This window comes from Chroicocephalus ridibundus, chromosome 3 (genome assembly GCF_963924245.1).
Source record: "Chroicocephalus ridibundus chromosome 3, bChrRid1.1, whole genome shotgun sequence".
Lineage (NCBI taxonomy): Eukaryota > Metazoa > Chordata > Aves > Charadriiformes > Laridae > Chroicocephalus > Chroicocephalus ridibundus.
Genome location: NC_086286.1, coordinates 115,439,642 through 115,455,819, shown reverse-complemented (window position 1 = coordinate 115,455,819; position 16,178 = coordinate 115,439,642). Strand labels below are relative to the sequence as shown.

The 16,178-nt window shown below is 36.0% G+C and overlaps 1 protein-coding gene across 1 annotated transcript in view; it reads left to right on the top strand.

The window, feature by feature from the left end:
- The window catches only part of NBAS (NBAS subunit of NRZ tethering complex), a 194,984-nt gene that overhangs the window by 8,937 nt on the left and 169,869 nt on the right, over positions 1 to 16,178 (top strand). The window contains 8 exon segments of the mRNA XM_063330494.1: positions 785 to 828; positions 1,642 to 1,775; positions 2,528 to 2,661; positions 2,781 to 2,832; positions 2,834 to 2,880; positions 10,323 to 10,461; positions 11,270 to 11,335; positions 14,667 to 14,795. Of these exon segments, the coding sequence (XP_063186564.1) occupies positions 785 to 828; positions 1,642 to 1,775; positions 2,528 to 2,661; positions 2,781 to 2,832; positions 2,834 to 2,880; positions 10,323 to 10,461; positions 11,270 to 11,335; positions 14,667 to 14,795 (745 nt within the window).

Here is a 16,178-nt window from a genome sequence, read left to right as displayed (position 1 = left end):
ATGTGAAAGAAAAACAATTAAGATGCTTCAAAATACTAAACCCAAATAATGGTCTTTCTAACCTTTGCCCTTCTGTTCCCCCTAGAAATTCTTTCTTAATAAATGGGACAAGGAGCTAGTGTTCTGCTTTTCTGTAGAGTAGCTGGCATGTATAATACTTCACCTTATTTTACAAGTAATGTGGATTGCCGTAAAGACTGATGCTTTCCTTTTTTCTTCCGCTCTCTAACAACAAGCTCTCCTTTGCCAGTTCAAGAACGCATTTAGCTGTAGAACGGATCTTGATTGAATGTGTTTACTTGCTTCACAAAAATCCATTTGCTAGAAGGTCAGACCTTCTATTTATATGTAAAAGAAGCAAGTGTATGAAAATTTTTCAATCAGAAGTGGTGTGAACACCATAAATGTCAGCTTATAGACTATAAAATAAATCTTGTGTTTCAACTGTATTAATGTAACTATATTCTTGCATTGTTTCTAAAATTGTAACCTAGAGAATACTGACTAGTTTTTTTTTTCTAAAATTACATGCTGAAGTTCTGAAATGCTGCTATCCTAATTTGAACCGCATTACTACTAAATGAGGGATATTAGTATTCTAAAATACTATTGTTAGTTACTGTAGTTGCCTAAGGGTGAAGGCTACTATGTGCCTTTTTGAACAAGTAGTTAAATACATGCAGGCCTTTGAATATACTTAGAGTATTTTTATAGTGTTCCGTTTATTCTGGAAAATTAAATATTGTGCTCTTCTAATTAAAACCATATGAGTCTTTTTCTGCAGGTCTGCAAAAGATGACTTTGTATCCATAGTTGGAAAATGTCAAGGTATACGATATGGCAACATCTATATCATTACTTAGTGTCATCATTGTTTATTATTCATGCATTGCTAAGTGGTGGTGTTGGTTTACTTTAAAGATAATGTTTTAACTTCGTAAAAGCATTTGGAAGAATCTCTTAATAGTTACCCTCCCTCCCCCTTCTTCTTTTCATGGTGATTAACGTATTAAACCTGAATCTGAAATTAAATGATAGTTAAAATTAATGGGTTTAGGAGATGTAACAGATGTTGGAGGTGGTGACGTTTTTTGGGGGGATGAAATTTAGCAAGTAGAAATACCAGATTCTGCACCTAGGATGCAGTAACGCTGGGCACAAGTATAAACTGGGAGAGGAGTGGCTGGAGATGAGCCCTGCAGAAAGGGATCTGGGGCTGCTGGTCGACAGCAGGCTCAATAGGAGCCAGCAGTGAGCCCTGGCAGCCAAGAGGGCATCCCGTGTCCTGGGGTGCATTGAACACAGCATAAACAGCCAGACAAGAGAGGGGATCATCCAGCTGCATTCAGCGTTGGTGTGGCCTCACCTTGAGCACTGTGTGCAGTTCTGAGCCCCACAATGCCCTTAATAACAGCGTTAACTCGTTCAGCCCTGAATTGGTCAGGCAGTTGGACAAGATGATTCGTTGTAGGTCCTTCCAACTGAAATAGTCCTGTTTATTATATTCCATTTTTTTCTCCTCCGAGATAAGCTTGTAATGGTGGTAGGCACCCTGCATTTTTTAATGCAGTTGATTTTTTTATTTTGTTTAACAATTATATTTATATTTTAGTTTTTAATAACTTTTTTCCCTTTTCATAGTGCCAAAGGATCCTAACCCTCAGTGGAGGCGAGTGGCATGGAGTCATGATTGTACGTTACTGGCTTATGCTGAAAGTACTGGAACAGTAAGAGTGTTTGACCTAATGGGTAGTGAGCTTCTGGTCATTTCACCGGTAAGTGCTCTCTTAGATTAAAGACAAATATAGTAGAATTTGTTGTACGGATAAAAGGTAACTCCCACTCTTTGGCCTTTTTTTTTAAATGATGTCTTACCTTGATATAAAGGCTTACAATATGAATACTATGCAGAAATGTACCATGAATTGTTTATCATATGACGGGTGTATTATAGTTAAGTGATGTGTAGCACTTGCAAAGCATATCCTTTGTGGTGTTGTATCTAGTCAGAATCTTCATCTTTCTTTTCATTTTCTTAAAATTGTGGTAGATCTGCAGGTACATCAGATTGTAACAGTATAGAATCCTCTACTTAGTATGTATTCAAATAATTACAGTTTGTAGTAGTAGATGGACAAATGTGCAGTTTGTATGCGGAGTCACTTACAAATCAAGAGATATTGCTGATTGAGCAGTAAGAGTAAATTTTTTTAGGGGTATGAGAATAGATAATTGCTGTTGGCTTGCCATGCACAACATATTTTATATTTTGTATATTCAAATGTTAAATTAAACTAGTTTGGGGAAGTGTGTTTCCTTGGTTTATTGTCTTTGCAGACCTTATAGTAATAAGATTTCTTTAAAAATCAAGATAAGTATATATTTGTTCTTTCAGTAATCAGGACGCTTTCTCTCTCTCTCTGTGTTTTTGTTGTTTTCTTCTTTTTTTTTTTTTTTAAAAAAAAAAACAAAACCAAAAACAACATCCCTTTTCTCTCTCAATGCCTGTCTGCATTTTTGGGTAAAGACAGCAAGTTTTCCAGGAGATCTGAGTTATGCTATTGCTGGATTGATCTTTCTAGAATACAAAGCAAGCGCCCAATGGTCAGCCGAACTGCTTGTTGTCAATTATCGTGGAGAACTGAGAAGTTATCTTGTAAGGTAAGCATAAATTTTGACTTGCTTCGAGAAGGCACTGTGAAGTTCAAAAGAATTCTTTCCACTTTTTAAAGAAAATAAATCTGAAATAATATATGTACTTTTTTCCTTCCCATACTTAGTGTTGGAACAAATCAAAGCTTTCAAGAAAGTCACAGTTTCAGCTTTAACAGCACATTATGCCCATGGAATAACTACTGTCATTTATCATCCTGGTCACAGGTAAGTGTTCCATTTACTACCTGCCAGTAATATGGAAATGATGAACAAAAGTGGCAAAACAAACATTGACGTGTGTTGCATAGGGAAGGGGAGAAAAAATGTATTTTAACATTGGTATTTAGTGAATCAGTAATAAGTAGTAGTACATCATTGGACCTATGAAAGAAGCCCTAGGTGGTGGTGGAATGGTGAAGGTTGTGTCCTTTACTATTTGAGTACCTTGCATAATCAGCATTTTTTTAGACTGTCAGGAATAGTTTCAAAAGGCATCTCTGAATTTGCTGGGAGTAAGGGCTGATGTATAGTTTGTTTGTTTGTTTTTTTTTTTTTTTTTTTCTGTCTGGATTTGATTGCTGGACTCATTGGCCAGCCCACTTTCCCTAGTGTTCTGACTGGAACTGCCAGGCTTTGATATTTGAAGTTGTCTTGCAATTTGTTTTCTTTATTAGTAATATGTAGGATGTAGGTACCAGACTTGAAAGATGGACTAATTGACTGTCTGCTCTTGAACCAGATGTAGTTGGAATAAGTCCTGGTTAGCCAATTACTTATGTTAAAAATGTGTCTGCCTTTTTAATATCTACTTGCTAAGATAACCAAGATAAACTTAGTGACTTATTTTTCTATTTCTTTTCAGTTGTAGGAACTAAACTTCCTTCTAGATATTTTTCTGCTCTTAGATCTACTAGGATTTGTCAGAACAATAAGTGATATCGCTGTATTGTTTTAAATGGCAATTAGGCGTGGCTATGGTATACCACAAGAAACTCACTATTTCAAAACTTGTTCTCATTCTTCAATGTTAAGGGAGCTGTCCTATCTATCTTAGGTAAAAAAAAAAGTTATTAATAAGAAGTAATGTTCTTTTAGCTTATTACTTTGAGAGATTAATTTTGAGTATGATTTCTTTTTACTACCAAGTTCATATCTAGTAATTCCACATAATTAATACTCAGTATACTAAATCTAGAGTTTTGAGGTAGTAGGTATGTGTAATGAAGCTTTGGTAGCACTATCTGACCAGGCAGCAGAACCTACTCATTCTTTCCTTTGGTCAGACCAGGGTTAGTGGTTCTTGACGCGTGTTTCCAAAGTTATCTTTTCTGCTCCTAATATTAGGAAGCAGATTGATTATAACAGTGAGTGTTGCAAAGAATATTGGTTAATATTCAACGTATGGTCAAATAATTATTCTGACAATTATAATAGATGGATGCGCTTGCTTTTCATTTTTTGGTTAATTTCTGAGCAAATGATGTCAGAACTATTAAACTCTTATAATGGATGAACCCATTAACAAGGAAATATGTAGAAAATGAATTGGCGTGGTTGTCAACCAAATAGCATGGACATTGCTTTGTGTGTGCTAATGTCAACTTATTGTCATAGAGGTCTAAAAGAGAGGGGGAGGGAGGGGGAAAACTTCAAGTTTTGTTTTCCTTCTTTCCTCCCACCTCCAAGAGAAGTAATAGCTTTGATTTTCCTACTAATCTTATAAGATCATAGATTAATGTTTTTAAAACTTAATATTAGTGTGACATAAAAGGGCATGAGACAATGCTTGTGCTTTGTGCTTAGAACAGTTTATTGATAACATTAGTAATTACAGTTGTTTTTTTTATGGAAGCTTAGGACTGGCATATTTTTTTGTTGTCTGTACTCCGCATTTTCTAGGGAGAGAAATACCCTATATGTGGTTATATCTGCTGTGAAGTCATAAGTTTCTGTAATGTGTGTGGTGTACACATTCAGGAATTACTTGTTTTTATCATGAAATATTAGGACTCATTCCATGAAAAATAAAAATAGTCAGGTGGAGTCCCTTGTGATCATAGTGTCTCCTGCTCTGTGCAGTCAGTTGACTTGCCTAGTAAAGTTGAAAAATTGATACTTGAAAGAATGCACAATTGGATGGAAAGCAGAAAGAACCAATGTTTTGCCCTTTGTGTAGGCAAGTCTTCTCTGTTTTGAATTTATTCTGTGGTAGAAAGCTTCTAAATTTGACATTGGAGAACTCTTAAACTCTTGAGCAGAGTCTCTTGCTGAAATTGTCTTGTTATTCAAAAAAGCCCAGAAGGAGTTGAAGGGAGGCAGTTTTTTTTAAATTGTGTGTTAAAGAAAATTGTAGATACATATGAACGCTTCAAAGTTTTCCATATTGTGAACTTTGATCACTTAACATAAGTTCAACTTTGTCACTTTGTGCTTTCTTGCATTTCATTTAGTTTCAGATGGTGAAGTTATAAAGTTACACTGGTCTATCTCCACTGCTTGTAAGCCTTGACTTACTGCACTCTGCATTGCTATGTATTTGCTCATTCCATATTACAGTGCAGTTAAATCGTGCTTAAGAACTTAATATGCTTTTTTTTTTTTTTTTCCAACTAGATGTATGATAATTGCAAAGAGAATATTTCAGTAGGGAATGTATCTGAATCTGTAGGGAAACTTGAAACAATAGCTTTGGGAAAAAGTCTAATAATGAGTTTCAGTGCTGTTGAAAAGTGTTACGTACCTTAATTTAAATGCCTAATGGTGGTGTTCTCATGTGATTCAGCTTTCATCTATGATAGAATTTATGGTGCACTTTAGTTGATAAAACTTAGATGTCTGCTTCAATGTGAGCTCTCTGTAAACTGTAATGGTAAAGGCTCAACACCTTGCTTATTTTGAGTATCTTACTCTAGAGCTTAATGTCTGTCTTCAGGGTTATTTGCCATTGCTACAGAAAATGTTTGATGTTAGAGCCTAAAATATGTGTTGGCTTTAGGAGATGAAGGGTTTTGGATTCAATTGGAATTTGATTGTTATACCAAAATTGATGAGTGAAGAATTGTGTAGAAGTCTCAAACGTTTCTTGGATGCCTCAATTGCAGTTGCTGTCCTTGAGACTGGAATTATACTAGTAGTCTTCAGCCCAACATTGTAGAAACTTTTGAAATAGTGTACAGTTGAGGTACTGCAAGGGCAGCCACTTTTTTGAGACTGAAAGAACCTCTGGAGATCATCTAATCCATTCCCCTGGGTTCCTGACCCTTGCTAATCAGGATTCAGCTGGAACAAAAGCTCAAAGCACCCTTTGATCAGGAACAGCTGGCAGACCTTGTTAAAAGTTTCTGAAGCTTGCTAGCCAGCTCTTCCTGGTAATGGCAGGTATGGTGAAGTTCCTCAAAGACTTCACAGGTGTCCTCTGATGATCACAGAAGTATGTAGAGTATTAAGAGGATCTAGAAATGGAGCACAGAAACTGCTGCACGCTAGCTGTACTCTGCGTAGAAAACATATGCAACAGTAAAAATTATTTTAATTATTTTAACATTTTAAGTACTAAAGGATGTTGCATTGATCTTGATATCCATAACAGCATGATAGACAAAGCTTTCCCTTCTAGGGAGTTACTATAGTCTCATATATTAACTTAACATTGCTTTGTGACCTATCCAGAGTGGCATAAAACTGCAGCTGATAATGGTGTGATTTAAGAACCCAAGTATTTGGCCAGGAAAAATAGTTATTCACATTACTGGGACAGAGGAAGTTACTGGCGTGGTATCTTCTTCAGGCGAGACTAACTTAAATAAAATAAAATAGTAAACAGGAAAAAACTGTCTCTGGTTGCTGTTCCCAGTCTACCTGTCACCTCTTTATTTTGGAGTCATCTCCTGCCTAGTCCTGAAAAAATAATTGGTAAACAAGTCCAGATCTTTGTCGAGGCTCTCAGGAGGACCTTTCATTTTCTTTTGATGCCAGTTGTGTTATTCATCTTAATAGTTTCTGTCCCTGCTGTTGCATTTTGCTCTCTGAAAAGCTTTTTAAAATTTTAAGTATGTGCTGCCATGATGAATTTCTCTTGCAGTCCTGGGAGACGGCTTTTTGTCTTGAGGTTGTGTATTTTGTGTGTGTCTAAACTGATATGACATCGTCATTCCAGCTGTCATTGAGTTTCATTTATCCTAAAAGATGCTTCAGAATTATAAATATGTTGCACTGCATGTGACAGTTTTCCCAAAATTTCTTTGAAAAGATTTATCTTGATGGAGTTTTTGAGAGCTAGTTCAGGCAGTTTTGGAGCTACTGCTGTCACTGTTATTGACAATTCTTCTCTTGGTCTTTGTGCTACTATTTGTCTCTTAGTCACTTCTGGCACATTGCGGTCAACTGTAATTGAGTTTTAGTGACTGCTGCTGTTGAAATTTTTAATTCAGTGGCATGTTGCAATGGAAGTTGGAGCTTATGGAAGAAACTAGGTGCCTATGGATGGACAAGACTATAGATAAATTAATCTTCCAGAGGATTGTGCCTGCTGTCTTTTGACTGTTAGGAATTCACAGCTGTGTTGTAGCAATTTCATGAAGTTCTTGTTTACCTATTTTCAAATTTATTTTTTCTTAAACTTTTGTCATGCAAGGCTGTGAAACACACACGTGAAACTTGCTTTCTGTGCTAAAAAAAAGTTAAGAAATTGATTACTTTATGCATAATGATTTATGTAACATTGATCTTGCCAACATCTGTCAGAATTTGAAGATGTGATTTTGTGATGCTAGACTGTGTACTCAGATGTTCAAGTACCCAAACATATTTATTCTTGGCTAACTAAAACAGACTGCATCATGTACAACAGGGTAGATGAAGTATTCTGCCCTAAAACCTAGAAGGTTGCTGGGAAAGAATCTTCATGTGGTATGCTGTGTCTCTGAGAGTTTTTTTGGTTTTGTGTGGAATTTTTTTTTTGGTGTGGGTTTTTTGTTTGTTTTGATAGAGGTATGTGCTGCAAGATATTTGAAAACTTATTAGTTCCTTGTTTTTTTGCTGAAGTTCCTCAGAAGAACTCCATAGCATGTCTAAAAGATGACTTTTGTACGAGTTGGGGGCGGTTCTTATGTTCTTTGATCAGTGGCAGTGTGTCAAGCTTCTCTGACAGAATGATTGTAGACAGAGGAAAGTTGCAGAAGGGAAATGTCAGGGAGAAGGAAAATAAAAAATATACAGAAAGGAAACAAACAAATGGATTATTAACTATATGACACTTAATTTTTGAAATTTGTCTTCTAAAGTACAATCTTCCCTCAGTAATCAGCAGAAAATTTGGTACTAAAATGCTTTGTGTAGTTCTGAAAACTGTGGTGTTTATTGGTGGCTGTACCTCATGTTCTTCTCTGCAAGCCTATCTCAGTTACAGTAACTTTCTTCATGAAAGAATAACAAGACTGTTCAAGTAGTTATTAATATTTGCTGCTGTCCCAAAGCTGAATGGAATTAAACTTGCTGTGTTGTCCTGCATGTTGCTTCTGACTTCCTCAGTTGCTTGAGCATGGAATTGATTAAATATTCTGGTTTTCAATGTCTGCCTTTCCTTTATTGTTATTTTAAACCTGTAGTGTTTTGAGGGTCCTGGCACCAGAGACATCTTCAGATTGAGCTGATGCTTAGTATGACTTGCAGAACAAAGTACTCTTTCTTACTGTTATTTTGGGTTGAAGTGATGTTTTGGTAAGTTCCTCAGAGTTCCTTTCCAAATATTTACTTAAGAATTGTCCCATCAGTTGGCCAGGATGAACAACCAGTATCAAAACCAAACAGTTGTTGTTGATTGGAAACTGCTGAAATGTAAAGCATCTTGGGTTCATTTGAGATATAAAGTTTGTTGCATAAAAGGCTTAATGCAGTTCTATGTTACTAGCCTCCTCAGAAAAGAGGTATGCGCTGTAGGAGTTCTTTGGTATTGTGACACTGGGATTTCTGTGCTCACCAAGTCATGGCCGTATTCTTTGCTTAACAAGTAGTAGTCATGGTGAAGTTTCTTCTGCGACCTCCCTTGCTGCTGTGTCTGTGTCGGAGTTCTCTCACTCATTGTCTAATAACATGCTTTGCTAATTGTTGGCATCTTCATGACCCAATTGCTTTGCCTAAGTATCTTTGGGAAAGCTATGATAGGGTAGTTTTATGTCTGCTTTTTTCCTATGTTATTGCTACAGAAAATATATGCTAATTACTCGAAATACGTTTGCTTCCACGTGCTCTTCGGGTTACTGGTTTTAAGGAGTCTGAAATATGATCTGCGCTACTCGTGGTTGATTTCCATGACTGACAGGAATCTGTTTGTTCCTTAAATGATAATGTGGTTTCTTCTCGGTATACTACAGCAAGAAACCACCACATCATGAATGCTCAATTAGAAACTTTACATATTCTAAAGTTAAACAGCTCCTCCTTAAGGGAGAAGTAATTGCTCTTGGCTGTGCTATGCTATGCTGTGCTCTGATCAGTTACCCATTTTCCTATTAATTATGGTGGTAGACTGAGAGCCCCCTGTTGCTGCTGTTGTGGGAAAATGGTAAAAGTGATTTCTGTTTTTCTGTCTCAGGCAACTCTTTACACCACAAAATAACTACACCTCTTAAGAACTGTAACAAACTGTAAGCATCTGTGGTAGAGGTCATCTTGCTGTACGTTTGTGAGTAGCACGAGACCTGGGAATGTTAAATAAGTTTTAGTGACCTCCTGAAGTGAATAAAATGTGGAAGGAAAATATTTTTATTTTTCCTCTCTCTCCTCCCCACCCCCCTCTTTTTTTTTTTCTTTTAGTTGACTCTTGCAGGGAATGTTTTGAAATACACTCAAATCCCAGCTGAGAGCTATATGAACATCAGCCACTAGGTGGTAGAGTATTTCAAGAGTAATGCAGACTTTGATAGGGAGTGTTCTGTGGCTTTTCTAATCTGTCTTTTTTGCAGATATTTTTCGATGGGTTGTTCACTAAAATAAGGCTTCTAAACAAATTTAGGCATCTGTTCTCAAAGTTTTCATCAATGGAATCATCAGTTAAATATAAACCGGCTTGTTTATGAGGTGAAAGGGCTTCAAGGGAAGCCCTTGATGCGTTTTAGTGGTAATCAGCAATAATGGTAAGAGTTCCCTCAAATTTTAAGAATATCATCTACTGTGCGTGACAAAATTATTGCATGCACACTTATAATTGGTAGAGTGGCTTTAGAAAACAAAATTGAAAAACCTTGACGCGTTCTGTTCCTTGGTAAAAGACAAGTAGCTTTTATACCACATCTGAATAAATGGAAACTTAATGCTTAAGCAGAATGACCAAAACTTTTCGTAAGCTTAAGCTGTAATTGTTATCATTCTTTGAGGGTAGGGGAGAAACTCAAATTGTAGACAGACATATTTTCTTTTAAATATTGTGAATTTTGCCTTGTTTGGAAAGCTAGAGATGCAAATGGATAGGGATAAATGCCAAAAATAGCAAGTAATATTTAAGTCTTGTTGTCTGTGAACACCCTGGAGTTTAAAACTTATTGTGGCTGTTCGGTATCTTAATATACTTAGTCTTTTTGTTACTGCAAGCAAACTGCTATAGTTGTGACTTAAAACAATTAAAATCATTTACAGTATATAAAATCACAATATGCTTTTATGTATTTCAGACTTCTGCTTGTGGGAGGCTGTGAAACAGATGAAGATGGAGTATCTAAAGCAACTGGTTGTGGGATATCTGCTTGGAGAGTTCTGTCAGGCTCTCCCCATTACAAACAGGTTACTAGTTACGAAGATGACATTAGAACAGTAAGTGTGTTTCCTCATTTTATTGGATGAATAGTGTCAGCGGCAGAATTATCTAACTGGAAGTTCAATACGAATCTCTTCTTGAAAGAAGAATTTAATGTGATGTTTAGCCATTTTGTAATCTGTGATGTGAACTTCTCATCAGCTATCTCTTCCTCCCCCAGCATCTATTTTTACTATTTCTGTAGTATGATTTGAACTTTTAAGTTCTTGATTATCACTTGTTTTAAAAAAAAAAAAAAAACAAAACCCAATCAAAATAAGAAGAAACAACAACAAAAACCATAGGGTGGTAATATACAAACTCCTTAGTTGTGTGCTGTGGTATGTTTCCTATCTTTATTGTAAAAATTCCAGTTATTTTTGGTTTTTTATTACTTCATAACAAAAGACAGCACACTGGAAAAAAATGTTTCAATTTAAATCTGCTTCATGATTTCTTTTGCTTTTATTGGAAGTATGTCTGATTTGTTAACAACTACCATGTGAACATTCTGAAATCAATTTACAGTATATTAGGATAAATTAAAGTATTTGCTCTTATATAGGTATTGCTTAGTATTAAAAGAGCTGTTAATTTTTGTTTTAATGGATAGTGCTTTTCTGTGGCATGATGCATACCTAATGAAATGAGCAAAGTTACACAAACTGTTTTATTATCCTTGCATTATTTTAAAATAGGCAGTCTTATGGAAGTTTAAAGAATCCTGCAGAGTTCCGTTAGTACTTCAGCTATGACTTAGTTTTAGGTGCATAAAACAATATATGAGATTGTTTTTCATTGTATGATATGTTTCTGTTCTTACAGGCACAGAGAAGAGGATTATTAAGGATTATGAATTTAAGGTTTTACAGCAGGCGGGGAACAGAACAGGTATTAAGGTCTAGGTCTACCTCAGAAATGTTTTTTGCTAACATAATTGTCCATTAATGACTGCCTGAGAGACTGGTTGAAAGTAGTTTTTAATTTATGCATCTTAAGAATTAACATTTGTATAGGACTTATAAAAAAATAATAAGCTTTTAGTGTTAAATGGAGTAGCTTGCAATTTATTTGGTTTGATTAAAAATCCAATTAGTTCATCTGCCAAAGCTTGAACCTTGGGTTTTCAGCATCCTGACAGGAACAAGTCTAGAGATGTAGAGTTCAATATTAAATGTAAACTCTTATTCAAAAAGGAAGCACGTAAGTAGCTTCAAATGTTTATTATGGGTCAAACTTCTACTACCAGGATGCATGTGAAACTAATGAATCTGCTGATCAGAACCACCTTGTTCTTAACAAACCCTGGGTGTGGGTCTTCTATTCTTCTCTCCCCTGAATGAGTGAGTGTTAAATCTGAGCATCATGCTGAGGTGTAGGTGCGTGCTTTCTGTATTTCTAAGGCTTTGTACTGCTCTACGTGCCTTAGGAGCAACCCATGCAGTACTGCACCACCTTCTTCTATCGCTTGTCTACTAGTTATGTGTAGCCTTTGTTTGATTCTTTTTTTATCCCCCTTTCCCTCCTTGTAAAAAAAAAAAACTTGTTTCCCTTCTTTTGCTTTACAAGGAAAGAACAGTGAAAAAAATCTTTCTGCCACCCTCACTGCATCCTCCTGAGAGGGAAAAATGGCTGATCTGAAGCAATATGGACTTTGGAAATGCCTTAATAGATTTATTTTTTTTTGGGGGGGGGGGGGGGGGCGGGGATGAGGATGTGTAGGTGACTGGTTAAAGAAGAAACTGCATGCTTGATTGGAAGGGGGGGGGGAATCTTTCTGAATCTCTTTCAAGGGTGGAATGGGGAGAGATTTTATTTCCTTCACTGAAAATATAAAAGAGAAGGCTGAAGTAAACCCCCTTACTGGAAGGCTAGCGCTGAGTGTAGCTGTACTGAACTTCAACTGCACTGCAGTTGCCAGTACTAAATTTACAAAGAAAAGGAGAGATTGTTATTCACCCTTGAATGTTTTAATCCAATTTCAGAGATTATGGTTTAAATATATGAGGTATATCTTACATTCTTAGTGGGAAACTGGCAATAGTGTTAAGGGATGACAGGCACAGCAGCTAGGGGCCTTGTACATTAGAACTAGCTATTTGGGATTTGAATCTTAGTGTTGTGAACTTAAATGATACTTGTAAAATGTGAAGTGCCAACCTGCTGAGGTTTTCGGTATCTTGTTCTGCAGTTCCCTGAAGTTGACAAGCTGTCTACTGAGGCAGCGTTGCCTGCTTTTCCAAAGGACTGATTAATGTCTATAGATAACAATGGTCAGGTGCTAAATTTAAATGTGTTAATGGCCACCCAACATCTAAATTTAACAGCAAGAGAATTATTACTGACTACTGAGAAAATGTTTAATTCTTCAAGATCTGTGATGTATATACTCCTGATCATTTATCTGAATGGGTTAAATATTTTAGCTATATGTTTCGAAGTCCTGTCACAGTCTTTTGTTCTTTGCCCTCTGTGTCTGCAAATTGATTTGTAAAGAGACAATTGCCATCAGTAGGCATGTACTTTTCCTTGGCAAACTACAGTAGAGGTTGCAGCACTCTAGCTGCTTAAGAATATAATCAGAGAATACTTATGAAATTTTTCTAATATAAATAGTTCTTAATTGCTTTGGGGAAAAAAACTAATAATGCTCTCCTTTTCAGTTAAAAACACGCTTTAAGCTGGGATTTAAGCAGTGCTCTCAATAGCTGCAAACCACTGTACAACAATGAGCAGATTCCTTTACCATCGTCGTTTCTGCGGCATAGCTAGAACTTAGAACCGCCTAGGAAATAAAATAAAGAACACCCCAAAGAAATAAACAAACCCTAAAAGAATATTGTTATTTTCGAATTATACTTACCATTCATGTGCTGTAGAAACGCCATTAAAACATCTTAATCATCTAGATATCTAGTAACTTTTCTGTACTTCATTTTGTTAAGGTACTTTCAAGAGGGGAGGTGCTGGCCTAAAAATTGATTATCTGCAGACTTGGAGAGTTCTAACATTACTGTAGGATGAATCTTTATCAGGAAGTTTTTAAAAACAAACTACACTAACAAAATGTTTTTTTATAAACAATATAATTTGGAGGATCTACATCCTGCTGTCTTTCAGTGAAGACTAGACTCTGCGAACCTAATGATCTTTCTAAAAACACAGACGTTGTGTTGGGGAGGGAATGAATATAAATGGTATTGTCAGAAATTGTTATGCATTGCCAGTGGCACTAAGTTTGACTTTAAAATTTGAGTGTATATTTAGAGGCTCTTGTCTCGTGGAAATATTGTATAGATCCAGTCGTAATTGCGTGGGAGTTTGGGAATCCTTAAGGAAATATTTTGTTAGAAGTACATTTTGCCTCTTAGGTTATCCAGAACTCAAAGAAAACTTAATCCAGGCGAATTTTTGCAGCCTTGGTGAAGTTAACTTACAGATGTTGAGTTACTTCATCTGTATGGACTTAGTCTGTTGTTTGTTATGTTGCTGCTTAGTTTATTGTTACCCAAGGGATTCTTAAATTCTGATTCAGTGTCCTGAAATGAATGTGCTCCCACCTATCTATCTCTTGTACCACACACCCCCCCATTTTTTAAAAATTTTTTTTAATTGTAATAATGCCCACCTAAAAGTTTGCTCCCGGGGAGGAAGAGCTGTAGTAAATTGTGTTTTGGTAACAGTCTTCGGGTGAAGCTGAGAGGTAGGCCAGCAGAAAAGTGAGGCTGCTGAATGTTTTCTCTGAACAGCTGATTTGAAAACAACCTGCAGTTTTTCCTCCAGGTAGCTCTGCGTTGCTGACTGCAGTGTTCTCCTAGGAATGCCACGCTTCAGATTTTATTTGCTGTATAACAATGTGATACAGAAGTTCACAGTCCTAAAGATTTGTTAGTTTTATGGTGGTGTTCTTCCTTTACATAGGCTGTTTTTACTCTTCCATGCCACAGTTGATACTTTACCTTTATTCTGTTCTTAGCTTTTTTTTAAAATTTAAAGCATGTTAAATTTTCAGGATGGAAGACTGTACAATCTTTTGTTTTTTTCCTAAAATATAAAAAAATACTTTGGGGCTTGGGGATTTTTTTTCTGTATTCCTTGATGTGTGTGAGGTGGGTTTTTTTTTTTTTGTTGCTTGCTTGGTTGTGTTTGGTGGTTTGTGTATGTGTTGGTGTTTTTTTGTTTGTTTGTTATTTTTAAACTCTTCTGACATAATGTCTGGCAGGATGGAGTTTTCAAGATGAATCTTTCTCCTGACGGAGCTCTTCTGGCAGCTATTCATTTCTCGGGAAAACTGACAATCTGGTCTATTCCATCTCTCAGACAACAAGGAGAATGGGACCAAACTGATCAGGTAAGAAGGATGTAGATGTCTAGAAACTTGCAGTATATATCTTAATTATCTGGAGATGTGCTTTTCTAGGAGATGGGAGTAGTTCAGATAACTGTGCTTTAGCTACATTCTATCTTTCCAGTCAACTCCATATTTTTCAAGATCCCTATACGTACTTTCATAATAATGTTTCTATGTTTTAACCTTAAGCCTTAAACTTTAAAAGTTAAGAAAAAGAACCAGTTGTTTTGCAGTGAAATTTTCATGAGGCTTTTTGGTGCCAAGTGGGTAACACTGGTAGAGGTAGACTGAAATGCTATTTTAAAATATAAGTGGAGGCCAACACGGGTAACTTTAAATGGTTGAAACCAAATTCTGCTGGATGTCTAATGTGTTCGTCTATTCCTCCCTCAAAATTTACTCTGCCTTCTGCCAGATAATGCTCCAGAATAATTTGGTATTAATAAGCCACACACTTTCTACAGGAATTATTTGCAAAACTAAGTAGGGGAACTTAAGTTAGGAATTGCCCAAACGCTGGCAAACTTTTACGTGACTACTGTGAATTGAAAACTGACTAGTTTTTCAAGAAAATTCCAACTAATTAATGCACACTCTGGGTAAAGAGAACACTTTATTTTAGTGAGGAAAATACATCTGCATTTTGAAGAATGACAAATCTGAAATGATTCATGCTCTTATGTGAAGTATTCTGAATTTACTCACATTAATTTCTTGACTAATAGATAGGGAAGGGCTTTTCGCTTGAAGTACTCTGTATTATGTTCTAAACTTAAAAGACATGAATCAACATCAAGTCCAAACAGGGTAACCAGTCACTAGACATATATGGCACGAATTACCACCAGTATTTCCTATGCAGTATTGATCTCAGGTGGTTTTATTGTAGTGTTTCTTATTAGAAAATCATTGTAGAATGAAACATTTGCTACTTGGTAGTAAACTGAGTCTTAGGGCATATGCTGATTAATAAATCCAAGTGTGACGTTACCGTTAGATATTTGTAGTTTTTGATTCTTGTCTATAACTTCTTTTGCAGGGTAAATTTTTGCACAGTGTATTGACTCCTTTAGAAATTCCACTGAAAAAAAATATTTCCTACAGTTTTTCGCTGCTGTTTTTAAATGCTTCAAGTTTATGCATTCATATGAAACACAGACAGCTTTTTCCCCATGCTATATTGAATTAATCTACAGTCTAAGCATTGAGCAGTAGGTACTATAAGGTCCACAGCAAAACATTTCATTGACATTAGATATAGGCACAGGCCTCTATAATGAGTAAGAGTACAAAACGAAGGAAGATGTCTGTCTTTGGGTGTCATGGTGACTATGAGCTTAAATAAATGTTTTCAAGAAAAATTACAAAAAAGATAAGTCAAAC